General features: G+C 35.7%; 2 protein-coding genes across 3 annotated transcripts in view; one reads left to right on the forward strand and one right to left on the reverse strand.

The window, feature by feature from the left end:
* The window catches only part of ATL1 (atlastin GTPase 1), a gene marked incomplete at both ends in the record, with an annotated part of 61,472 nt that extends 61,177 nt beyond the window's left edge, over nucleotides 1–295 (forward strand). For both annotated transcript variants that reach the window (XM_080807618.1, XM_080807617.1), the window contains one exon: nucleotides 185–295. In XM_080807618.1, the coding sequence (XP_080663744.1) occupies nucleotides 185–295 (111 nt within the window). The remainder of the gene's footprint in view (nucleotides 1–184) is intronic.
* A 1,250-nt stretch (nucleotides 296–1,545) lies between these two features.
* SAV1 (salvador family WW domain containing protein 1) lies at nucleotides 1,546–26,477 on the reverse strand. The gene is made up of 5 exons (XM_080807619.1): nucleotides 26,000–26,477; nucleotides 22,828–23,271; nucleotides 12,713–12,983; nucleotides 9,365–9,508; nucleotides 1,546–2,936 (listed from the first exon to the last, which is right to left on the reverse strand). The coding sequence occupies exons 1-5, from the start codon at nucleotides 26,091–26,093 to the stop codon at nucleotides 2,735–2,737; spliced, it is 1,155 nt and encodes a 384-aa protein (XP_080663745.1). The 5' UTR covers nucleotides 26,094–26,477; the 3' UTR covers nucleotides 1,546–2,734.

Below are 26,477 nucleotides of genomic sequence, written 5' to 3' on the forward strand. Positions count from 1 at the left end.
ACACACTGGAGAAGCGAAAATAGTTTTGAGTTCTAAGATTCTTAGCTATTAATTTATATCTTAAATAGGCTAATGATATAAAAATTCCACATTTAGCATGCTAATTATATAGTGCCATAAACTATTTACATTCAAAGGAAAAATTTTACATCCGTGTTTATAATCTTGATTCTTGTAACTCTAGGCTTTATACAAGCTTTACAGTGCAGCAGCAACCCACAGACATCTGTATCATCAAGCTTTTCCTGCGCCGAAGTCAGAATCTACTGAGCAATCAGAAAAGAAGAAAATGTAATCCAAATTTTTAGAAGTACAGGTGCATGACCAATTGTCAGTTAAATATTCAGTTTTATGTCTCCATGCAAACATTTAAAGTGCTTCTAGCAGGACAGAGTAAAATACCAAGCTCCTCTGAAAACTTCAGAATGGTTTAGTTCTTTTACTTCGGTGTTTAATAAGCAGATGTATGTATGCATGGTTGTATCATTTTTGTTAACATGTATGGTTTCTTAATTTTGTCTTCAAATATGCTGTTATAATTTAAAGTGTTTGTCTATGATGACAGTACATGTGTTCTGCTTGAATTTACTAAATTCTACTACTGGGTTATAATTAAACCATGTAGTAATATTACTCCATGTTTGGATATGCTCATTTAATTTCTACAGGAGAATTTTTAAATTATTTCACATAGTCATCCATTTAAGCATAGCATAATGACTCAACAGGCTTGATTCAATCTCTATCATCTTATATATACCACAAAAAAGACATTTGGGAGCTTTTCAGTTGCTTTATCAAAAACTAAATACTGCTTCTTTTATATTATGATTTAATATAGAATATAAACTTCTTGATCAAAAATGCACAAAAAAAATCACTTTGTATATGTACTTGAGTTTCACTGCATTGTATATTTTTTCATTTGGTACACAAAGAAATGTATTCTTCATAGGTTTATTCTTTTAACATGTGAACTATTATTAAAGTTTACTCTGGTTCCTAATATTAAAAACAAATGCTTACTGAATTTGGAAGTGTTTGGGAGGTACTGATATAGAATGATAAAGGTTTATCTCTCTTTTTAAAATTAAAAATGCATTTTCTTCAGTGTTGACATTACAAATCTGAGTTTCCACTTCAAGAAACTTAGCATACGCTAATCCCTTTTTTGGTACCTTTCAGTTCTTTTAAACCAGCCATTCTATAATCTGGGAGCTCTAAAATAGTAATTTCTAACTTCCTTAGGAATGGCTTAGCCAGGTTTAAATTAAACAGTAATACAAAGGTAATGAGTAACAGGAAAGAATGATTAAGATAGAAGAGTATGTGAGAGTTCATAAGACATATAAGGTTACATCCTAGAAAGTTTGATTACATGCTCTGAAAAATAACTTTTCCAACTGATAAAATTCTACCAGCTTATTTTCATTTTTCAATATCTTTTCATTATACACTGCATCCTTTGCTTTTGGAACTTCTGAATGGAAAAATCAGATATTTAGAACACAATGTAAAAAACATGGATTCAAACATGACGCATTTAGTTTCCACAAAAATATATTTAATAAGCTTGTTATATAAAATCAAACATTTAACATTTTCAACATTTTATGAATTTAAACTCACTGATAACTGGGAGTGCTCTGTACTTTCAAAGATTACCTAAACTAAAAATATATTTACATATTTACAATACATGTAAATGTAACTGAAGAGCTACTTCAAATAATGTTGAAATTCACAGAATTCTAGAGATTTATAGGCTAAGAGTGCCATAAATTTTTCTGTCATCAATTGTACTGCACTAATTATGAACAATGTCTTAACTATTAAAAGGAAAAAAAGTGGGAGGGAAATGGTAGGTTTTAAAGTTCTGTGACAAATCCTTAAGAAGATAAAAAACACATAAAATCAATTTAATGACCAAGATTTCTTAATGAATCCCTGATTGTCATTTTTGGCAGCTCAACCCAATCTGCTGGGATGGCAGTGTGCCATATGCTGTTGGGAACCCTCCACTGTCTCAGAGCCATGCTACTAAATGCTTTAAGAGCCCCGGTCAAAAGTAAGGAAATGACAGCAATTTTTGAGTGCTGTACACACCTTTCCCATACAAACTAAGACTTTAGTGCCTACATTTGTTCCTAAAAAATTGAAGGCCTTTTATCCTTTCATACCAAAAAATATGTTCTCGTTTTAAAGGGGTTCTTTGTTTTGGAAGGGAACCCTATATGTTATATACTTACATTTATCACAATTAAGGTCCCAAATCCCATTTTGTGTTTTGAACTGCACAATGGTAACATTTAAACCACCTGATTCCAGGTACTATTCCACATGAAAGCAATACACGTCTTTTTTTTTTTTTTAATACTGCATAGGTTCTCCGTTTTTTAAAGAAAGATACTGCTACTGTACAAGTTTACCAAGTGATGATTTCCTATTTAATATCTGGTTATAATGAGACATTTCTTGCTGCATTTTTCTCCACTGAGAATATTCAAAGCAGTTTCTAATATATAGCATTTAGAAGTGTTTGATGTGTCGGCTCTTAAAATGATAATCTTTTTGCTCAATAAAATATTTTTAATAACAAAATACATGTAAAATTAGAATTTTATAATTTCCAAAAAGCTGCCTTTATTAACCAAAGTATTTGTTTGCAGTTTTTTATCTGAGAAAATATTTTAAAGCCCTTACAAAACTTAAATTTTATTTTTAAAAAATTAACTTAAAAATTCTTGCCATGTTGCTGAGCATACCACTGCTGTCTCTGCTTGCGGTTTTCCAATTCTGTGAGAAGAGCCTGTCTGTAGGCTTCATACATTTTAACAATCTGTTCCAGTTCTTTCATGAAAAGCAACTTTAGCATTCCCTGGTATGTATCCAGGTCAGCCAGCTGGAAGAGTTCCCACTTCAGAATGTGGTCATATCTGTTTTAAAACATAATCATGCATATGTTCACAACACATACATAAATATGTATTTACAGCAACAAACTGATCTATTTTTATAAAGATCAATTTCATTATATCTAAACAAACCATAAAGCTTTAATTAAAAATAACTGAGTTGTTAACTTATTTAAATATACTACATTTTTAGGGAGAGAACTGTTGATATTACTCCATTTCAATTGAAAAAATAATTTCTCTATCAATTATTGTACTATTAACATTAGACAACAATGAACACATTTCAAACCACTGTGGTTCTATAATTTAAGAATACATATTCTATGCTTATTCCTAAGTTCACCTAAAGTTTAACTGTCAGAAATTTAAGAATACTTTAGACCATGTTATCCCCAAAGACAATACAAAAAAATGGGCAAAGTCACTTGTGTATTAGCGTTGACAAAACTTTCTGAGGAATGCTGTTCACTACAGCAGACAAGGAACTAAATAAAAGAGGAATGAACAGGAACCATCATTCATGGGCTCTTTGCCTGAGGTTGAGTATACAGTATTAAAACAAAATCAAGCAGAAAGGGAAAAATAAGTTCTTTTCAAAATGAGAGTCAGTAGACTGTAGAAGTATGTGGGGAAGGACTCATGTTCGCTTGTATTTACATACATCTCAGAAGGCCTTTTAGTCCTCCTTCAATGGTAAGATGATCCCATACTGACAGGGAAGTATGCAACAAAAAGGAGTAATTTACACTCGGAACTGAAAGGCCTGAAGACATAACTGTGATCTAATTTTTCCATCTTACAGATCACAAAACTGAATCTAAAGAGGCCATATATTTCTTTTTTTTTTTTTTTGACAGACATTACAAGTAGTCAAGAGAGGCAGGCAGGGAGAGAGAGGAGGAAGCAGGCTCTCCACAGAGCAGAGCACGCAATGTGGGGCTCGATCCCAGGACCCTGGGATCATGACCTGAGCCGAAAGCAGAGGCTTTAACCCACTGAGCCACCCAGGCGCCCCAGAGGCCATATATTTCTTGCAAAACTGTTTAGTGACCAAAAAATGAAAAGGCAGAGTTATGGACCAAATTACTTCAGTGTAATAGTTTTGAATGCTGAGATTAGATAAAGAACTTGAACGACAGTAGGTCATATACCTGTATGATATTGAAACTGCCCTTCTCAAATATTACAGATATAATCAGGAGCTTTGACTGTAAATTCTAGTAAATTTATTTTTAATAGTCATTTATAGTATTTCCTACCCATGATCCTTTGTTTGGTAATTCATTTAACATCTTATTCCAAAAGGATCCTCTAATATATTTTTTAAAATGTTTTTTAAAAAGGGAAAGAGTAAACAAACAATGAACAGTCAGACTGTGCCTGGCACATTGACTTCTATTTTTGTACAACTTGGGTACATGTAACCAGAATACCAGGAGCACACTATGCAGGACCACAAGATAAATATATCTTGTTGGATCCCAGATTTACCCCCTTAATTACTCGAGTGCCGCAATCTATTAATAGGTATATTTGGTAGAAAGCTTTATATTCTCTTTAGTGGGAAATTCCAACATAAATTAGAGATACCATAAGAAGTACTCAATGAGCCTCTATGAAGTAACAGTTTTGTTTCCTAGAACCTCTGCTATTCATGTAGCTTAAGATCTTATTTGTTTGAAACAAGTTCCTTATTCCTAGCAAAGAATCTTAATCCTCTAGAGTCAGAATTCCATAGCTAATGGGCATTTCAGCAATGTCAACTGATTCAAAATGATTAAATTTATGCCAGTTGAACTATAAGAAAATTAAAGCTTATTTATCATCTGTGCTTTTTAGCAAGGAAAAAGAGAAGATTAATTGGTAAATATCATACTTGTTTTAAGATATGAACATCATTCTGTATAAGCATTCAAGTTTTATAAAAAGGAAAAAAAAAGCTTCAGGCAATTTTCTAACTTCCCAAGCACAGCATTTAGCATCAAAAATAGGATTAAGGGTAGAAGCAAAAAAATCAGAAAATTACAGAAAATCCTTTGGGACAAAGAAAACATGCTCTAGAAGGGCACAGATGAGAAAAGTATGAAAGGTACCCATGTGCCTTCCAAAATCTTGCCCCTGCCATTTTTACGGAATTACTTCCCTTCTCATGTAATACTTCCTGATATGCTTGTTTTGTTTTCTTTTTTAGGAGAAATGTAAAATTCCCATTCTTTTCTTCTTAACTAGACAAATCATCTGATTCCCCAAGTTTAATTTTTAGTCACTTATCGTTTAAATATACAGGTAGGGGCGCCTGGATGGCTCAGATGGTTAAGTGTCATCAGACTTTTGATTTGGGCCCAGGTCATGATCTCAGGGTCCTTGGACTGAGCCCTGGTGTTGGGCTACCTGCTCAGTGGGGAGTCTGTTTGTCTCCCTCTCCCTCTGCTCCTCCCACCATGTGCTCACTCTCTCAAATAAATAAATCTTTAAAAATATATATATACAGGTGGGGCACCTGGGTGGTTCAGCTGGTTAAGCATCTGCCTTCATGATCTCAGTGTACTGGGAGTTAGTACTGCCTAGGGCTCCCTGCTCAGCAGGGAGTCTGCTTCTCCCTCTTCCCTCCCCACCACTCGTGCTCATGTGCACACTCTAATACATAAAATCTTTACATATACACGCACAGGTAAATCATTCAGAAAACAGGCCACAAACTATTTCAGTAGCCTATGCTTATTGTAGCACTATAGCTGTTTTTCCTAGGGCAGTATTCTACTTATAAATAGCCCATATATGCAAACATCAATTGCTATAATCTTACAAATAATGTGTTCACACTGCAGTGGATGCGGTCTTCAAGGAGCCAAAAGTGCTGCTATTTCCAGCTCCAGTGATCACGATGCAGCCTAAGTCCCTTCCCCACGCCTGCCTCCTGTAACAGTGTGCCCACTCTTCCTTTCTGCCTTCACCCAGAGCTGGGGTAATGGTGACGCTGCAAGACTGCCAAGCCATAGGAGTAAAATACAATCCATGCCACAGCACTGTTGGGGACTGATGCTGGGGTGTGTGTGTATGAAATAAATACGTTCTTGATGGTCTTTTTCCCGTTGTATACTAACCTTATCATTTATTCTGTAGTTCAGCTTGACTACAGTTTTATGATGCATTACAGACTTTTGTGAGCAGCTTCAGGAACATTAAAATTTAAGCTTTACTTAAATTCATAAATAAAAATTTAGAATATAATCTAAGTCAAGTTTGGAAGTATATGCAAAAAGAGAATTTTAAAATTTTTAAATTTCAGGAACTTAGAAGATTGGCAATTTTTAGCAAAAGGAAAAAACATGCTAGTTTTTTTGACAAAAACTTTTCCTTTTGTTAAGTAAATGATTCTTCATTATCTACTTCATAAATAACAGCTCATCCTTTGTTGATAACAATATTAACCATTTCCACCTTCTTTAGAGACAAAAATTTTGGACCAACTAAAAAGCAACACGTGGGGTGCCTGGGCGGCTCAGTGGGTTGAGCCTCTGCCTTCGGCTCAGGTCATGATCACAGTATGGGATCGAGCCCCACATCCGGCTCTCTGCTCAGCGGGGAGCCTGCTTCCCCCTCTCTCTCTGCCTGCCCCTCTGCCCACTTGTGATCTCTGTCAAATAAATAAATAAAATCTTAAAAAAAAAAAAAAAGAGCAACACGTACCTAAACCTCTCGTTTAAGCTTTTAAGCAGTAAAGAAGTACCTGCTCTTGTTTCAGTCTGGCTCATTTTGAGAGTCCTGACCTATTTGGAAAAAAAACTAAGTTGCTCATTTCTAAAGTTTTAAAGCTAGCTCACAGAACCAGAGTGGAAAGGGCTATAATCTTTGGGAGTCTGTTCTTTTCATAAGCAGCAAGGAATTCCATTTGAGTATGATCTTTTTCCCCAAAAAGGAAAGCTTTTATGTTATTTCTAATGATGATTATAAAGTAGAAAGAATAACCCTCCTCAATCTTACCAACTCCCAGAAATAAGAAAATTTAACAGTTGGGTATATATTGTTCCAGATTTAAGGAAAATGTAAGCATACATATTATATATGGCATAAAATCAGTATATGAACAAAGACTACACATACTGGTAGGTCAAGTGGCATCAAGAGTGAAAGAAGAGATGGAAAACGGGTTTGAAAAGTCCATCTGCTATCATTCTTTACTCCATTCCCATACTGTATGGATAGGATCAGATAAAGAGGCTGCCATGGGTTATCTCAGACACCAAACCAAGGTAAATGTCTATGGATAAATGTGTACCTAATTTCAAATAAACTAAAGTGAAACTTTTGAAAAGCATGGTTTATATCTTGCAAAATAATATCTATAATTAAAATCTTTTTAAAAATTACACTGTCAGGGCTTAAATTTGACTTGGAAAAGAAGAACCAATGCTTTGGGACTAGAACCCTGGAAGATGGTTTTGTCTCCACATCAGACCAAAGATTAACAACTGTGAATTTGCAGACCAACAAGAATGTTTACGTTGGCCAAAAATTAATAAATAATTCATAGTAAATGACCATTAGCTTTATAAGAATGTTAATCTGGCCTAAATAAGTGAATCATAATTGGATAATTATGACACATATCAAATTAAAAGCCTGAAAAGAAGCTAATAAAAACAAATGGCTCTAAGCAAGAAAGATAACTTCTAAAATCACTAGGCTAAAGGCATACACATAAGCCTTTTCCCCGCCACTTACACACACAGTTGGTAAATACATAATATGGTAAAAAAAAATTTAGATCAGAGTTGGCTTAACCCCTTGCAAATTTTGTTTCAATGATCATCCTTAAAAATTATGGAGAAGAGTTACTATTTCAAAAAAGTATATATGAAAGGTTTTACATTCCCTTTTCTTTTAATATCAAAGATTTTATTTTTTTCCCAAATTCACTGTCCAATCATCTTAAACTATTTAAAACTCTTCTTTGGGTTATTTTATGCTATTAATTTTGGTTTCTGAAATACAAAAAAGAAAAAGTAAGGCTACAAAAATCAGGAACTAAATATTACCTGACAAAGTTGTTAGACGTATATGCAATCATATATGCAATGCCTAGCAAAGTTTAACAAGAATTTAATAGCTGTTCAGTATGTATTTATTAAATAAGTTATTAATGACAAAAATTAAGAGTATGATCCTTGAAACTAGAGATAAAGGTTCAAAATCTACCACTTAATAGTTGTATTTTCTTAGCAAAGATAGAGCCTCCATTTTTTTTAACCTGTAAAATGGCTTTTGGAAAGATTATATGAGATAACATATGTAAAAGTTTAGCATCATAAGATACAAACAGGAAGCACTGGATAATCAGTAACTATTTGCTTTCAAAAACTCTCTTTTCTGAAACCATGGCACTTTGTATATGCCAGTGTTATTAATCTTTATCATGTTGGGTTATTGATCTGAGTATTTACTTCTGTTTTCCCAGAAGAGAAAAGTTCTTTGAGGCAGCTTTCATTTATTCATGATTGTATTTCAAGAATAGTGCATACTATGTCACCCAGTAAATAACCTCAATGAGCCTGGCAAATTCAGTCATCTTTAAAAACTAGCCCACGTACTTTCTTCTTCAGTGGAGGTTTCCTTGCTCCAGTCATATCATAAGAAGCCCTATTAAGTGCTTATGCAAAGCAGTCACCATGCCATGTGCTTGAAAATGCATGATCACTTAACCCCCATAGCTCAGTAGAGAGGAAAAAACTTGGATCTAAGTTCAGTGACTTGCTCAAGGTAATTCAGTATGCAGGTGATGAAGCCAGAAATCAGACTCGGTTTCCTTCCTGAGTGATCTTGACCACTATTCTATACCTCTACCCCCAAGAATCATCATCTTTACTAAGCTCTCTTAATGTGCAAGGTATTCTCATAAAAATACTTTAGATGCACTATTTTATTGAATTCTTAATAATCTTAAGAGTGGCACTATTCCTACCCCCAATATACAGAAGACAAAACCAAGTTAAGCACCCTGCAAGGGGTTACACAGCTAAAAGGTATCCGTGAATTCAAATCATCTCATCCCAGAACCTGCAGCCACTACCTGTATTATTTCAACACCCCTGTGTCCTGCTGCTTCATCCTTATATCTTGGACTTCCTTGGGTCTGTCCTTTTATCACACGGTATGTATCACTTATTTACAAGTTAATCTCCCCTACAAGGACATAAGCTTCTTATTATATCCCTAATATAACACAGGTCTCCATACAAAGAAAGTGAAGAATCAGTAAATGTTTGCAGAACTTACATTTCTAGTCAATGATTTTCAAACTTTATAAGCTGTGATAAACCTTCCTCAGGTAAAATAATTTTTAGAAGCCCAATATTAAGAGAAAAAACACTGCTATGTGCGTTAAGCAGCCCAGAGACTTTGGTTCCACTTAGCCCTCAACAAAACTATGTCATAAATTCACTTACTTCACAGGGGCTCGAGCATAAACCTGAAGCCAGTCAGGAATTTCTGCAGTGTGATATGGATTTGCAGGTACCAGAAGGGACTGATTTCTTTCAGTTTGCTGTGGCTGATATGTGACTGGAGGGGGTTGGTCATACCGAGGTACACTAAAAAAAAAGAATCAACATTCATCAGGATAAAGACTCTAAATCTAAACAAGAAATTGTAAAGAACAAATAATATTTAAATGTTTTTCAATGTGCCTCTTGCCCAAACTGAACTCCTTCTACCACCTAAAAAAGAACACATAAGTCTGACTTTTTTTTTTTAACCACACCATAAGGTGAAGTAAAATACACCTTCTTTTGGAAACTAGTAGGTCACTAGTGATGAATATAAACCCAAATTAAATATTTACAAAAATTTTTTTTAGGATTTGATTTGAGAGACTGAGAGAGAGAGAGGACAACTGGGAGGAGGGGAAGAGGGAGAGGGATAAGCAGACTCGCCCCTAAGGAGGGAGCCCAAAGTGGGGCTCAATCCCAGAACCCAGAAATCATGACTTGAGCCAAAGTCAGACATTTAACCAACTAAGCCACACAGGTGCCCAAAATCTTTACATATTTTTAAGAGATTTCTTCTGTGTGGTATTTATTCTTTTCAAGGAACTTAAAAGGAAGCTATAAAAAATTTGGGGCTAATTATTACCTTTATACTGAGGCTTAAAACTTAAATAATAATTTTCAGTAATAACTAGTAATTAGCTATAAATTTCTACTGGAAAGGTTGACAGTTTCTCTCAAAACGAGAATGGATACTTTCTTCCTACTGTAGGCTGAAAAGGGGATTTGGAATACGTAGTACAGTGGGAATGAGAATTGTGATTGAATTATCCACATTAACTATTTTCTGCTTTTACCAACGTATGAGAGCATATGGGAGAGTTGAGCTAGAGTTCACTAGAACCTATTTTAAATCACAGAGACTTAAAACAAAAAGAAAAAACAGACTATGCTTTTAATTAGTTCTAATAGCCTAACCGGTGGGACAGAGAGAATAGCAAGAGGAGGCAGTTATATGGGAAAAATGCTAAGGAAAAAAGCACTGAACCACTTGAAACCTAAAGACTGAAATTTGGAAGGCCAAATGATCTATTCCGCAACAGGAGACAAAACCGGAAGAGCCTGCTCCAAACATCAATATTTATGTGTATATCAGAAAAGGTCACTGCAATATTAAACTAGGATTAAAATAATTGTTAGGCTGTGATTAACAATTTAAAGATCAATGTCCAGATGGCACTGCAATTTTACACATCTCTTCTTTCATAAGTAAGTACTAAGTAGGTACAAAGTGAAATATCCTTTGACAGCACAACTCAGGGGTGGGAAAGAACTGAGGCTTTGAAGTCAGGCCTGAGGTTTTTAACCTCAGTTTGGCTACTTCACAAGTTATATGAATGTGGGCAAAACTGCTTCACTTCTCTAAGCTTCAGACTTCTTATTTGTAAAATTGGAATAAATTTATACCAAAGATGATTCTTCTCAACAATAAATGAGCTAGTATGTCAAGTGTTCTGTATGAGGATTAGCATAATAGAGACAATCAAAAATAGTTAATAATACTATTTATGTGAGCTTAAGAAAGATGTTTGTTCTCTTCGGTTTAATGTCTACAGAGCTGGTAAGAGTAGCAAACTGTAAACTATATATATGCCTTGTAAACTATAACAATTCTATAATAATGTAAGGTTACTAATGATAAACAGAAAAGTCAGCTCAATATACTCTCAAATCTGGTTGTCGGGACCACAAAGTCTTCTGCCACCTGGTGATAGCAATCTGTAATCATGTTTAGTTCTTTTTTTTTTCTTTTTGCATTTTCCATCATTCTTTGTCAGCAAACACCTGGCTGCACTCCCACTATGTACCTGCCTGTGTGTTGGATGCTGGGACACAGCAGGGATAAGTGAAATTCATCCCTGCCCTTGATGGGAACTGTGATTAGGTCAGAGAAGGACTCTAAATTACTCCCAGGTCACAGGCCTGAAAATGGATGCCAGCAGCTTGCCTGAAACGGTTTAGAGAGTAGGCAAAGAGACCAGAGCCCAACATAGGCAGAGAAGTTGGTCTGGCTCTTTTGAAGTGGTGACAAGTTCAGCTGTTCAATTAACACTGACTGAATACCACTAAATGGAATCACTGGGAAAAGAAACTTTTCCAAGTTGAATGAATAAATCCAAATATGTAAAATGACACAATAGGGGCACCTGGGTGGCTCAGTGGGTTAAAGCCTCTGCCTTCAGCTCAGGTCATGATCCCAGAGTCCTGGGATTGAGCCCCGCATCGGGCTCTCTGCTTGGCAGCGAGCCTGCTTCCCTTCCTCTCTCTCTGCCTGCCTCTCTGCCTACTTGTGATCTCTGTCTGTCAAATAAATAATAAAATCTTTAAAAAAAATAAATAAAATGACACAATAATGATAAAGCTTAGTTTTCTAGGTGGTAATATTAAAGTGTATTTTCATAACAATTTTAATGGTTTTAAAAAATGCAGAAGTCTGCTATAACTGAAGATCATATTATGCTAAATGATACTAAGAACATCTATCAACATGCTGATGATATTCTACCCATTTTAAATCTTATGGCTCAGAGGTAGTTAACAGGAATTTATTTGTAATTTCATGACTAAGCTGGTACTAGTTTTTTTATGTACTTTGAAATCCTGTGTGTGTATTTTACATTTACATATACAGCACCCCGCAATTTGGATTAACCACCTTTCAAGTGCTCAATAGCTACACATGACAACTGGCTATAATATTCACAGGGCTAAAAATCTGGACATACTGAGACCTACTGATAAGCCCAAAGGATCAATGGTTACATTTATTGAACACATCTGGGATATTTTGTACAGTTCCAGTTTTCACTTTCTTGCCTGGCAACAGTAAGAAACAGAACATAAAAAGTCAGAAATTGAATAAAACAGAAAGATGCTATAATTCAGAAGTATATTTTGACAAATTAGGAGGGAGGTCTGTATTATTTATAGAAATTTAAATGGAAAGAGACAGAGGTTTTAATTATTTCAATTTCTGGGTATCTACAATAAAAAACATTCTGGTATATTAAAACAGAATCTGATCATACGAATACTGACTGTGTTTCTGAGGTTGTTTTAAAAAGGTTTTTTTAATTATTACTAAAATATATTTACCAAATCATTACTAAATACAAATTCAAAGAAAAATGTCATAAGCCTTCAAATATCAAACTTTAGGGTGCCTTTCTCTTTGATGAAAATATGAGCTCAAAATCTAACATTAGACAATTTCAAAACAAAAAGTTGAAAATAAAATTGGTACTATACCTAGGAGCACAGGGATGCCTATATTGAGCCTTCTTATTTGTGTGATCTACATAATAGGTTCCGAATTCTGATGACTCAACTCGCTCCCATCCTGGAGGAAGTCCTTCTCGCTCAAGAGGATGGCTCCAATGAGTTGTATTTGTGTTGTGATCTATATAGTATTTTCTCCCTCTCATTGTCCAGTCCACAGACCAGCCAGGAGGAAGAGGTAAATCTTCAGAACCATGGTTAGTTAAATTTCCTAAAGATGTAGCAGCAACTCTCCCAATACCTGAGGAGAAAGATAGAAAAAGAAGAAATAGAACAATTATTCAAAGCTAAAAATTATGATATCTGTGAAATAGTCACAAAATTTACTATCTTAATTATACTCTTCTGTTAAAATTCATGATTTTATAATTATAAGTAAGAATTTTCATAAAACTAGCCAGTATTACTAAAATTTAATCACAAAAAGAAGGAGGAACAAGACTCCCTCTCTGAAATTAGTTTTGGTTGATGCCTCTATCACAAGACTACATAAACATTTAACTTTTAGCAAAGCTACTAAATATGTATACTGCGTAAAGAAAAGTGAAGAAAATAAAATTTCACCACATTCAAGATTTAAGATTTCACATTTCACCTAAAACTGAAAAAAAAAACCCAAAAAATAAAAACCAACTTGTAAAACTGTCCAGTTTATAATTTAAATATAATCTAGCTGTCTCCGAGAACCATTAAGTAACTTTATCAAGGATGCAACATATAAGGTTAACAAACAAAAATCAATTAAGGCGATTCACAGACCTGTACCCCTGGGGAGAAAAATACATTATATGTTTATTAAAATAAATAAATTAATTTTAAAAAAATCAATTAAGTATCTGCATACTAACAACTGGAAACAAATCATACCACTTATTATAGCTCCAAAAAATCAAATACTTACATATAAATAAATCAAAATATGGACAACAAATTATGTACAGAATCTGTATGCTGAAAACTATAAAACAGTGATGAAAGAATTAAAAGAACCTACCATGTTAATGGATTGGAAGACTCAACATAGTTAAGATGCCAATTCTTCCTGAAATGACCTTTAAGTTTAAGATAATTCCAATCAAAATTCTAGCAGAAGTTTCTAGGTATAGACAGAAACAGTTGGGCTCTAAAATGTATATGGAAAGGCAGAACTAGAGAAGCCAAAACATTTTTAAAAATAAGAATAAAGTTGGAGGATTCATGCTACCTGATTTTTTAAAGTAATTTCTATGCACAACGTGGGGCACAAACTCATGATTCCAAGATCAAGAGTTGCATGGTCTACTAACTGAGCCAGCCAGGTGCCCCTTGTACTACATGATTTTTAAGACTTACTATAAAGATAGAAGTAATTAAGACAATATGGTATTGGCAAAAGGACAGACAGATCAATGGAACAAAGAATCCTAAAATAGACCTACACATATACAATCAATAGATTTTTTAACAAAGGTAAAAAGGCAATTCTATAGAGAAAGGGCAGTTTTCTAACAAATGATGTTGGAACAACTGGACATCCATATGCAAAAAAAAATCACAATCTATACCTTCCACCTTCTATAAAAATGAACTTAAGATGGATCATATACCTAAATGTAAAACATAAAAACTATAAACCTTTTAAAAAAAAAAGGAGGATAAGTTTTCGTGACCTTTCATTAGGCAGAGCTCTTAACCATGATGCTGAAAGTGCAATCCATGAAACAAATATTGAATTGGACTTTGTCATAATTAAAAATGTTTGCTCTATGAAAGACATTATTAAGAGAAAGAAAATCAAGCTACAGACTGGGAGAAAATATTTCCAAGTCACATATTAGACAAAGGAGTTTAATCTAGAATTCATAAAGAACTCTCAAAACACTAGGAAAGTATTTTAAATGGGCAAAAGATGTGAACAGGCACTTCAAAGGAGATATTTAGATGGTAAATGAGTAGAAAAAAATGCTCAAATCATATTAACCATCAGGGACACTGCTAATTTAAAAATCCCTACAAATTAAAACCACAATGAGAGGATAATACACATCTATGAGAATGGCCAAAAAAGAAAAAAAATCTAACAACACAGGTTGTGATGAGGAGGATGTGGAGCAACTGAAACTCATACACTGCTGGTGGAAATGCAAAATACTTCAGCTACTCTGGAAAACACTTCAGCAAGGTCTTACCAAGTTAAATATGTTTTCCATATGATGCAGCAATTCTATTCCCAAATATTTAACCTAGACAAATGAAACGCTTCTTCACACAAAAACCTGTATGGGGATGTTTATAGTGTTGAAAAAGGAAACCACCCACATGTCCTTCAAGAAAATGAGTAAACTAGTACAATCATACAGTGGAATCTACTGTAAAAAGGAACTAAATATCGATACATGCAACAACATGGATAACCTCAGAGGCATTACACTGAATGAAAGGAGCCAGCCTCAAATGGCTGTAAATTGTATGATTCCGTTCACATGAAATTACTGCAAAGGCAAAACAACTAGGACAGAAAATTATGGTTGCCAGGAATTTGGGGCAGGGTGAAAAGACTAAGCAACTGTCATAAACCAAAGAACACTTACTACACAAAGGGACAGCAATGATGTAATTTTTAGGAGTGAATGAAATGTCCTACAAACTGTCTAGGCATTACATCAATATAGATAGATAGAGATATATATCAAAATTCATAGAACCCTATACCTTAAAAAAAAACCTTAAGTTTACTGTATGTTATTTGGGGGAGGGCGGGAGGGAGAATAACCTGGCTGCATTGTTTTATTCTCACATAAGAATAGTAATTGTGTATAACTAATCACCCCAAATTCCAAGATTCATTTAGTTTATGTCCATAGGTTAGCGGGTTAAGCCTCTGCCTTCAGCTCAGATCATGATTTCAGGGTCCTGGGATCCAGGCCCATGTTGGGCTCTCTGGTCAGCGGGGAGCCTGCTTCCCCGCCCTCCTCTCTGCCTGCTGCTCTGCCTGCTTGTGATCTCTGTCAGATGAATAAATAAAATCTTAAAAAAAAAAAAAAAGACTAAGCAACTGTCATAGACAAAGGACACTAAGGAGAAACGACAACTGCAGGCAATGTAGTACTCTAATTGGATCCTGGAACAGAAAACTGACATTAATGAAAAAACTGGTGAAATCCAAATAAACCTTGGAGTTAATAAAACATTCTTGACTTCAGAGACACTAAAAATAAAAAACCACTGTTTACCTTTGGAGGTAGCTAGGGTGCCAATTCATCATCTTACAAACTAGTAATAAAGAGAAAGATTTAGTATTTATCCTTTCTTATATGAATAGCAACCACATAACTGATAAGAGATAGTTCTTCATTATAGAAGTCCAACAAATAGAGAAGAGATGACAGAAATTAGAGTATCACCCTCTGTAACACCTAATAAAATACTGGATCTAGTCAATGATCATTAATGGTTATCAAATCAACAGGTAAAAAGGCCAATGGAGAACTTCATGATGAATGAACTGTGCTGATATCTGATCCCATCATCAATTTTAGGATCAAAAAGAGAAATTAGTCATTATGTGTCTCTGGAACTGATACAGCAGAATGTATACAACAGCATCTATGAACTATTTTAGCAAAAAGAAAAATGCAAGAAAGAAAATAAACACAATCACAGTATTGTTTGAAAAGAAAGGCATATACTTCTAAAACATATGGAAACTATAGAAAAAACAAAGCTAACAAGCCTTTTGGTGAAACTGGCCTTGGCTTCTGTCAAACTGCAACTGAAGGCTTATTTAATAAGTGTAGCTTAAGCAATTTCTGTACTTAAAGAAAAAATGTTTAAACAAAAAAGAAATAAGCCAATGTACTAAAGACATGTACATAGCAAATAACTTTAAAATCACATTTTAAAGCATGCAATGGCTTTATATTTTCTCATACTTCCATCATTAGAAATGTTGTACTACTGGCCATAACATAGAAATTTAAAAAAAAGTTAAAGTCAATTCATTGTACTCATACTGACTTATTCATAAGAACCATAAATTTTTTGCCCAACAGAGGTCCCCCTGGAAATATACAAACAGATTTCTAAATACAACATTTTTAGAAATAAAAACTCTTAGGCGCCTGAATGGCTCAGTGAGTTAGGCCTCTGCCTTCAGCTCAGGTCATGATTTCAGAGTCCTGAGATTGAGGCCCATGTTGGGCTCTCTGTTCAGTGGGGAGCCTGCTTCCCCACCCCTCTCTCTGCCTGTCTCTATGCCTACCTGTGATCTCTGTCAAATAAATAAATACAATCTTTTAAAAAAAAAACTCTTATAGTAAAAAATAAATAAAAAGGTACAAACTTCAAGATTATTAAAGTTGTGACAGTTTTATTAATCTGCTTAGAAAGTCCAAACTTCCATATACTGAACTTGCCTAAATCTAGAAACACATACACCTCTCCATTTAAACAGTATTAGGTACCAAACACCAAATTTAAACTACGACAAAATGTGAAATTCGTATTTAGAGGAAATACAAAGACCTCTCTGTAGAAACTCTTATTTTTCAGAATTAAACCTCAACAATTTGATACGGGCGCAAAGATATCCTCAAAGTTCTTAACAGGCTCATCAGCTTTACCAATGCCATGTAAAACCATGATTCCTAACCTTTCCATGATACACTCCACTTTCACTTTCTGAAAGTGCCATGTACACTAATTTTTTTAAACTATTTGGGATAATTTTATAAAACCTATTGAGAGGAGGATGTGCAATACAAAAAAAACTAAAAATGAGATTTAAAACAAAACATGCCTAGTAATAAAATAGGTCTAGAAGACAGGAAAAATAAAGCTCCATCAAGCTCTAACACATGAGACCTCTGCTCTAAGTTCAGCCAGAAAGTTGAAATTCCAACAGCCAAACATGTCAAATCTGGAAAAAGCAAAGAGCACACAATTCTCTTATAAAAGGCATGAACACTAACAGTTACGAGTGTCTCCTCTGACCTGCCCCTTTTCCAAATGTATTATTTCGTATTCAAAAGAGCCCTATAGGTAATGCTATCACTACCAATTTACAAATGAGGAAACAAAGATTCAAGTAAGTTATTTCCAAAATCATAGAATTGGTATACAAGTGACAAAATTATTACTAACAAAGTAATCAACAAACAAAAGATCAACTGTAATTCTTCAAAGAAAAGTATGACTGCCACTAATAAAATAAAAAAAAAGCTACTAATTTTGAATTCAATCAGTGGAAAAATTTAGGAACCTGTTTCTGAGATACAAGGGAAAAAATTAGTTTTCCATTTTTTCAATTAGTTCCAGAAAAGAATGAGTGGAATTCATAATGCTCAAAATATCTTCCATTTGTAGGGATTAACTGCACAAACATCTTCCATTTATATAAAGTAAGGCATTCATAACTAAATACATTATTCCCAAACACAACGATAAAGTATTATTTTGTCTTTCCACCAAGACTACTAGAAATGTCTGAAGAATTTAATCTCATACAATCAGGCAGATATCTGTGAAACCTATGCCTATAAAGCTCAAAAATTCTGGTTGACTAATTTTGTAGTGGTTACAGAGAATAAAATGGAATCTGGAACTCTAATGAAGGTCCACAAGCTTCAGGGTAATAAATGCTAAACACTATAGCCCATGTTACAATTAAGATGTTGATAAAGAGATCTAAAGAGATCTACCTCTTCTCCTCCTCTGCAAAATAATATTACAAATAAAGTTGTGTACCTAAAGATTATTAACTCCTTCTCAAAAATGATTCTAAGTTTCTTAAATAATTATGCATTTCCTGGAGTAAACATTACTTCCATGTTTTTGTAAAGGCTGACACTTTTCAGCTTGATTTTGGTAAGCTTTGATTTCTTTAGTCATCTTTAAAAATCAAAGTTTTAAAAGTCCATTACTTAAAACTGTATAGAACTAAATTACTCAAATGCAAAACAAAGGAATTCATTCTGCCTTTAGTAGTCCAACTGAAGACTTCCTGTTAACAGCCAAATTCCTTCCTTTGGCACATAGAGTAGGTGCCTGCCCAGTACACTGGCCAAAATGTTAAAGGTCAGATTTCACAGCTAAACCTAAAACTCGCTGGGCCCTGAAACCCCCTGAAATAATATATAAACTGTTTGGTAATGATTTAATGCAAGTGGTATATCCTGCCAGTTACTTAATTACTTAGACTGGCAGGATATACCACTTGCATTAAATCATTATCAAACTATCTTCTTTCATATATACTTAATGTTTACTACCTTAGTAACAATAATCAAAATTTAAAAGTTGTGAAAATAAATCTGTCTATGGCACATCTTTACCCTCCCACAAATTTACTTTCTCCTTCTCATTCCCTGTAATTCCTTGAATTCTCTATAGCATTAATCTTGAAAATATGGTAAGTTTCAAATTTTTTCAAGATGAATTCAAGAAACTTCCAGCTATTGTTTCATATTCAGATTTTTTTCCTTCTGGAAAAGACAGCTGATGGGCTTTTCTGCTTGGTTAGTTATTGGTTATTAATCCTTCCCTGACACTTAACGGATTCCTTCAAAGAAATGGTTTTTTCTAAAAGGTAAAACATTAAATCTTATGCTCTGATGTAATTCTATAAAGTGAAATTTCTCAAGCATATTACCACTCTAATGAATGCAAATCTTTCTTTAAAATGACTTTTTAATTTGAAAAAGTATCCAACTAACTTGTATTTTATTTATCCCTAACTCATGATTGGAAAGTTTTGAAGTCTGTCACTAAACTTATAAAAAGTGTCAGACGGCCTCTAAGAGAGGATCAGTAGGAATTTAGTTCTAGCAGTATTTCCTCAATGATACTTTGTGAATCAGAATTTTTAAACAATATTTTAACTTGGCATTATTAATTCCTCATACTTTCATTTAGGCAGAAAAGTGTTATGAGTTATCAGTGATATCTGAAATATAAATATACATGATAAAAGTGTGAAGAACAATCTGTATTTATGGTAAGCTCTGTTAAGCTTTTATTCCTGCTACTCATCAGCCACCACAACTTGAAATCTTTGGATTCATTCACTTAGTCAATCATTTACGCAGCCAAACGTCTATGCTAATCCTATCTGAATCTTCTCTCTTCCTTATCTCTCATTTCCCATTTGAGGCCAAGTCCCATCAATACAGATGTGTCCCACTTGTCTTTCTAAATGTTTGCAGCCTGAGTTGGGTCCTCATTAACATTTAAAATAATAACCACCAAATATGCACCAAATAGAAGATTATAAAGTAAATGGAATGCATAAGTAGCATATAACATTAAGAAACTCATTCAAGTAAAAAGCAGGGATATAAAACTGTACAGAGTATAATAACAATGTAAAAAAAATGCCATTAGAAAGATGAAGGAAGGGGCGCCTGGGTGGCTCAGTGGGTTAGGCCTCTGCCTTCGGCTCAGGTCATTCATGATCCTGGAGTCCTGGGATGGAGCCCCGCATCTGGCTCTCTGCTCAGCAGGGAGCCTGCTTCCCCCACCCCCTTCTGCCTGCCTCTCTGCCTACTTGTGATTTCTGTCAAATAAATAAATAAAACCTTTAAAAAAAAAAAAGATGAAGGAAATAACTGAAATACAATGAATCTCTGGCCTGATGGGCACTTTCCCTTAACTTTTCTGTTTTTTGCAAATTTTCTACAGCAAGCAGTTATTACTCTAAAAAATGATTTTTAAAAACTATTTTGGTTGGTTAACAAATCATTTCTGAGGTTTAAAACTACTTAATATTATAAACAGCCAAAATAAACACCAAAGTATGCAACTGTTTAATCCCTTAACCTAGACGTTCTTTAAAAACAAAAAGGCTCTGGGGTGCCTGGCTGGCTCAGTCCGTGGAGCATGTGACTCTTGATCTCAGCATTGTGAGTTCGAGCCCCACTCTGTGGAGATTACTTAAGGGAAAAAAAAAATTAAAAAAAAAAAAAAAAAGACACTAATCCATGCTCATTTCTCTATGCCTAGAAAACCTTTCCTCTTTTATGACCCAAAAAGATTCCAATGTCAGCTTTCACAAAATAAGCTGCTTTTACCAACTATTCTCCATTATTCCTCAATTTTCAAAACTTGTGATTTACTTCTCCATAATTTTCATTCTCCCCTTAAAAGCATCATACACTTGCCCTTTCCTTTCCAATACCACTGGTACCCAAAGTCATCTTTTCTCTAGCAATCTATCCTGAGTACAACCAGTAATCTTTACATACTGCTTTCATAAAATGACTTGTCTTTGAAATCTGCAATGGCTTCTGTCTGACTCTGAACTGTTTAAATCCTTCAGGCTGTTGCTGGACCACAAATCTCCATTCTACCTCGTATCTTCTTTCTTCACATTAGTAGAACTACATAGTTCCTTCGATTGACACGTTCACTCTGTTTTCATTGGCCTATTCCAAATTCTTTAAATGCCTTTTCTCTGCCCCATTAATCTAAAGTCCAAGCTCAAAGCAAGTCCTACCTCTTTCACGAATCATTCTTAAATATTCCAGCCTACCCTGATCTCTCCTCTGACTCTCTATTGCACTTACTGTCAATACCAGTGTTCTGTGATTACTGTGCATATATTGGTTTTGTTCCCCAAATAAGATACCAGAAGCAGATGCCAAGAATGTCAGAGAAAATGCTAAACACATAAATGATTAATACTAAATGAATAAGGGTGCCTGGGTGGCTCAGTCAGATAAGCCCTAGGTCAGGACACGATGGGCATGGAGCCTACTTAAGATTCTCTCTCCCTCTTCCCTTGTCCCCTACCCACCCCCAAATACTAAATGAATGTCTTCTACACTCCTGCTCCAAACTGTTTGTTTGTTGTTGTTGTTGTTGTTTTGAGAGAGGGAGGGAGGGAGAAAAAGAAAAACTTAAGCTGGCTCCACAGCCAGCATGGAGCCTGATGCTGGGCTTGATCTCCTGACCCTGAGATCATGACCCGAGCCAAAATCAAGAGTCAAACACTTTGACAGACTGAGCGACCCAGGCGCTCCTCCAAACTGTTTTTAAGGCACATTGTTTTAAGTTTCATGGGTTAAAAAGTAAATGTCTCATGTATTTATTTTTATCCTGCCAAGATTTAAAGCCTGCAAGTTAACCAGGAAAAAAACAATTAGATAAAAAAGTTTAATTTTCAGCTTGCTTGTTTATCTAGTGTAATCCAATACTCTGGGAATAAAGTAGAACTGTCCATTTCTCCTATCTCTTCTGCTCCTTGTACAAGTATTCCCAAGTTAGCAAAGATGGCAAACAGATTTTAAAAAATTATATGGCCAGGGGCGCCTGGGTGGCTCAGTGGGTTGAGGCCTCTGCCTTCGGCTCGGGTCATGATCCCAGGGTCCTGATCCCAGGGTCCTGGGATCGAGCCAGGAGTTGGGCTCTCTGCTCAGCGGGGAGTCTGCTTCCTCCTCTCTCCCTCTGCCTGCCTCTCTGCCTACTTGTGATCTCTAACTGTCAAATAAATAAATAAAATCTTTAAGAAAGAATAAAATATAAATAATAAATAAAATTATATGGCTAATATTTTTATTACTAAAAGAACAAAAGGACAGACTTCCATTTGAGTCTTTTTGACCAACCTGGGAAATAATCACCGACCTAGGCAAACAGTTTTGTTAAGAGAAACAGTGTAGGCTGTAGCTAAGGAATGATGCAGTTGCCCCATGGTATTTTTTTGCCACGCCCAATTCTCCCTATCCACCTTTCCTTTCTCTGGTATAAGTCCAGGTTCTTTGAAACCCTAACCTTCCCATTTTACCAAACCTAAACCTAGATTCAATCCAACTGTAGACATTAAATTCTCTGGGTTTTCAAGGTTAACAGTCTAGATAACCTTTGGGTGAATATTAAATTTTTATAAAATGAGTTAATAAAATAAATGGGCACAAAATTCTTTCACTCAGCATAGATTACTAATTATTTGTAAGCTGGCTTAACAAAACAAGCAAAATGGAAAAGTATTTTTCTGGGAGTGTGTGTGTGTGTGTGTGTGTGTGTGTGGTTCCCAAGAAAATCCAGAAAAAAAGCACCTTTTTAATTGTTAATAAATCTAAACTAATGCAGGAGTTGTAATTTTAAGTTACCTGAAGCATGTCTCCCCTGATTCTGTGGCATTCTTTGGAAGAGATCATGGTTGTATTCATAATATCTATAGTCTTCATGTGCACGATCTCCAAGTGGGCGCCTTCTCTGACCATCAAAATAATTATCTGAATAATAATATCGGGAACCAGAGTCTCCATTTTCAATAGCAAAATTAACTTCTGTTAAAAATGACTGAGAAGAGCCATACTCCCTAGGGACATCTGCTAGACTCCGGGCAAGATAAGAAGGTGCAGACAGTCTGTTGCTTTCTCTTCTCATTATTTCATGAGGTGTTCTTTGAATTGGAGTTCTAAGAAAACTCTGGTTTCTTGAAACTATTCCATCTCCAGAAGCTGAAAAGGCATTAGGACTTGAATCTGGCAGACAGATATCAGTTCGTCTTGGAATTGTTGGACCATGCCGAATAAATGAAGGCATGAGATCTACAATAAAATGAAACAAAGAGTAAAATGACCACTTCAGTAAGTAATAATTACCTTTTTCAAAAGTTGTTCATTTATATCTATTACTCCCAAATGCAAAATTTCAATGGACTTGAGCAAACACAATTTAAAATTCTAATTTATGATAGTACCTGGGTATTTTAAAATTAAGGCTAATTAATACCTTCCCATGCAAATGATTTTATAATTTGCACGAATGTGGTATCTGTAAACTCAGTCAGAATCAAACGTATTCTGCATAACACCATATATAACATGATGAAATGTCACTAAGCTTAATTATGGTTAATGAAATACTCATGAATAAATGTGTAAAAATAAGAAACAACCTAACAAAATTAAGATTATTTTGTTTTGCTGATTCCACTTCATTTTCAAAATTCCCAAAAATCCTTTTACAAGCAAACACAATTTCAAATATAAAATAGAACATAATGCTATTCCCAAACATGTAAAAGTGGATTCCTTTAAAAAGATTTTAAAATAATCCGGTTTCCCCTCAGAATTATGTAATACCAGTACATAATCAAATGCTGGAAAGTAAAAAAACTTAGGTATGAAAATTAAAAAATAAAAAAAATCTCATTTCAAAGAGGCACACAAATGTTCAATCAGTTCAAAAAATGCCAAACCTGAAACTACAGCTCCCTTAAGAACAAGTAATTATAGTTCAAAACAGAAGATAACAGTAGAACAATGGCCTTCAGGATATAGTACTTCTGAATACAGAACTTAAGTGGCTTAGACATGCCAGGTTACAAAGCAAATAACTTTGTAACATGAAAAAAATTAGATTTGGAAACTTTTATTCATTTATTAAGTACACAATATTAGATAGCACTGATATTAATAAGGTTCAAAAGCTAACTCGAGACAGAAATTAATAAGAATAAATTTATTAATAAGAATAAATTAATAAGAAATAAATTTGCTTTAAAGTATGGCTTACATGAGGTGCCTGGGTGGCTCAGTCAGTTAAGCATGGGACTCTCGGTTTTGGCTCAGGCCATGATCTCACAGGCTGAGAGATCAAGCCCCACCATGGGCTCTGTGCTCACCAGTCTGCTTGAGATTCTCTCTCCCCCCTTTCCTCTGCCTCTGCCCCAACATGAGCTCACTGGCACTCGCTCTCTCCCTGTCTCAAATAAATAAATAAATAAATCTTTAAAAAAATAATAAACTATAACTAACATATTTCATGATTTTAAGTAATGTTTAATAAAGTTTATTTGCAGCAAACTGCAAGCTATCATAAATTTAGCTGAAAACCTAAGAGCATATGTAACTGAAAAATAAGCTTATAAAAAAAGGTATAAAAAAATCAATTCTCAGGGGGCACCTGAGTGGCTCAGTCAGTTAAGCCTCTGACTCCTGAGTTCAGTCCTGAGATCAAGTCTCCGGTCAGCGCGCGCTCTCTCTCTCTCTCTCAAATAAATAAATCTTTAAAAAAAAAAATCAACTTTTCAGGGGGTGCCTGGCTGGCTCAGTGGGAAGAATGAGGGGCTCCTGATCTCAAGGTCGTGAGTTTGCCTCCCACACTGGGTATAGAGATTACTTAAATAAACTTAAAAAATAAAAATTAATTTTCTAATTACTGATGTATCCACTGATCTATCTTGTTGTTCTATAAGAAAGCACTAAAAATACAAGGATAAATCTCTAAGGCTGATGATGCAGTTATTATTTTAAAAACATGCTCTCAACACCTTTCTGTGTGATCCTGGGTAAATACTAGGAACCTCTATGAACAGCTTTCCCAATTACAGAATGAAGTAATGCTTAAGTCACAAGGTTTGTAGGAGCTTCCAAGAAGGGCACTTACACAAAGTGCCCACTATGCAGTATGAGCATCTAAATGTTAGTTCCTTACCTCACAAATGTTCTGAACACACAAGCAAGAATTAAAAATTCAAAAGATTCAGCTGAGAAAACAGAGTCAAATGCTTAAACTGAAAAGTATAGTGGGGAGGCAGCGAGAAACTATTAAAGTTAAAAAAAAAAAACACAACTTTTTTGGCCATTTCTCCTGAAGTACGATAGAAATTTTTGCGTACTTCGCTTTTTTTTTTTTTTTTTGGAGTCCGGGAAGGAAGGTGGTATTTGAAGCAATTCTCACTTAAACACCCAAACACACATGATTTTCGCTTTTCTCAGATCTGAGACTGTTGATGAGGCTTTGGATAGCGGCCACAAAAGGGACAGTCAACTGTCACCTCCTCACGTCTACAATCATCAGCAAAAGGGCTAAGGAATTCTACCCGAGTTCGCACAACTTCCTGCACGGACGGGTGACACCCGAAATGTCTGCAAACACAAGGCACATCTCTAAGTATCTAGAAGAGGAAGAAGTGGGCCCCAGTCAAATCACTTTCACCCCTTGTAGCATCAGGGAATCAGCAATTTAAGAGTTTCCGAAAGAACCTCTTCTAGTAATCAAAATGAAACAACACTCCGCCCCGGGGGGGGGGGGAGAACGGGAAAGTTTGTTATTTTCAGGGAGGCCCACGGGAGGAGGACTACTCTTAAGTTTCTTACGCTTCATCGGCTTTCAAACAATGACCACCACTTCGGGCACAATACAATTTTAGAAAACAGTATTTCCCAGAGACCAACAGGAAAGAAAAGCCGCGGGGAGCCGCGTTGCGCGCCCGCCAGGCTCCCCGCAGCCGCTCGGGCCAGGTGTGGGTACGCCCCGCCCGACACTCACTCCGGAGCAGAGGCGACGTCTCTTTCTTCACGTACTTGCCCTGCACCTCGGCGGGCTTGGACACTTCATTTTTGGTTTTCTTTCGGGACAGCATCCTTGTCGACGAGGCCCCAGGCCGCGTTAAGCAGCCTCCTTAGGGCTCCGCGAAGGGCGCTGGCCGGCCGCGCCGCCACCTCCGCCGGCGCCGCCGCCTCCTTCCCTCCCGAGCCGCCGCCGCCGCCGCCGCCGCCGCCGCCGCCTCCTCCTCCTCCTCCTCTCCGCAGCCCGGGGTCGCCCGCAGGGACTGCTGCATGTTCGGGGCGCTAAGCGCGCCGGCCACAGCTCAGTCGCTTGTCAGTTCCTTCCCCGAGAGCTACTCGCTCCGCGATGCTGCCGGAGAACTCAGTGAGCTGAGGCCAGAAACGCCCGGCCAGGGCCATGGTCTGCCGAGGGCCGCCTAGTAACCGCTACCGCCGCCGCCGCTGCCGCCGCCGCCTAC

Source organism: Martes martes (genome assembly GCF_963455335.1).
Source record: "Martes martes genome assembly, chromosome: 7".
Lineage (NCBI taxonomy): Eukaryota > Metazoa > Chordata > Mammalia > Carnivora > Mustelidae > Martes > Martes martes.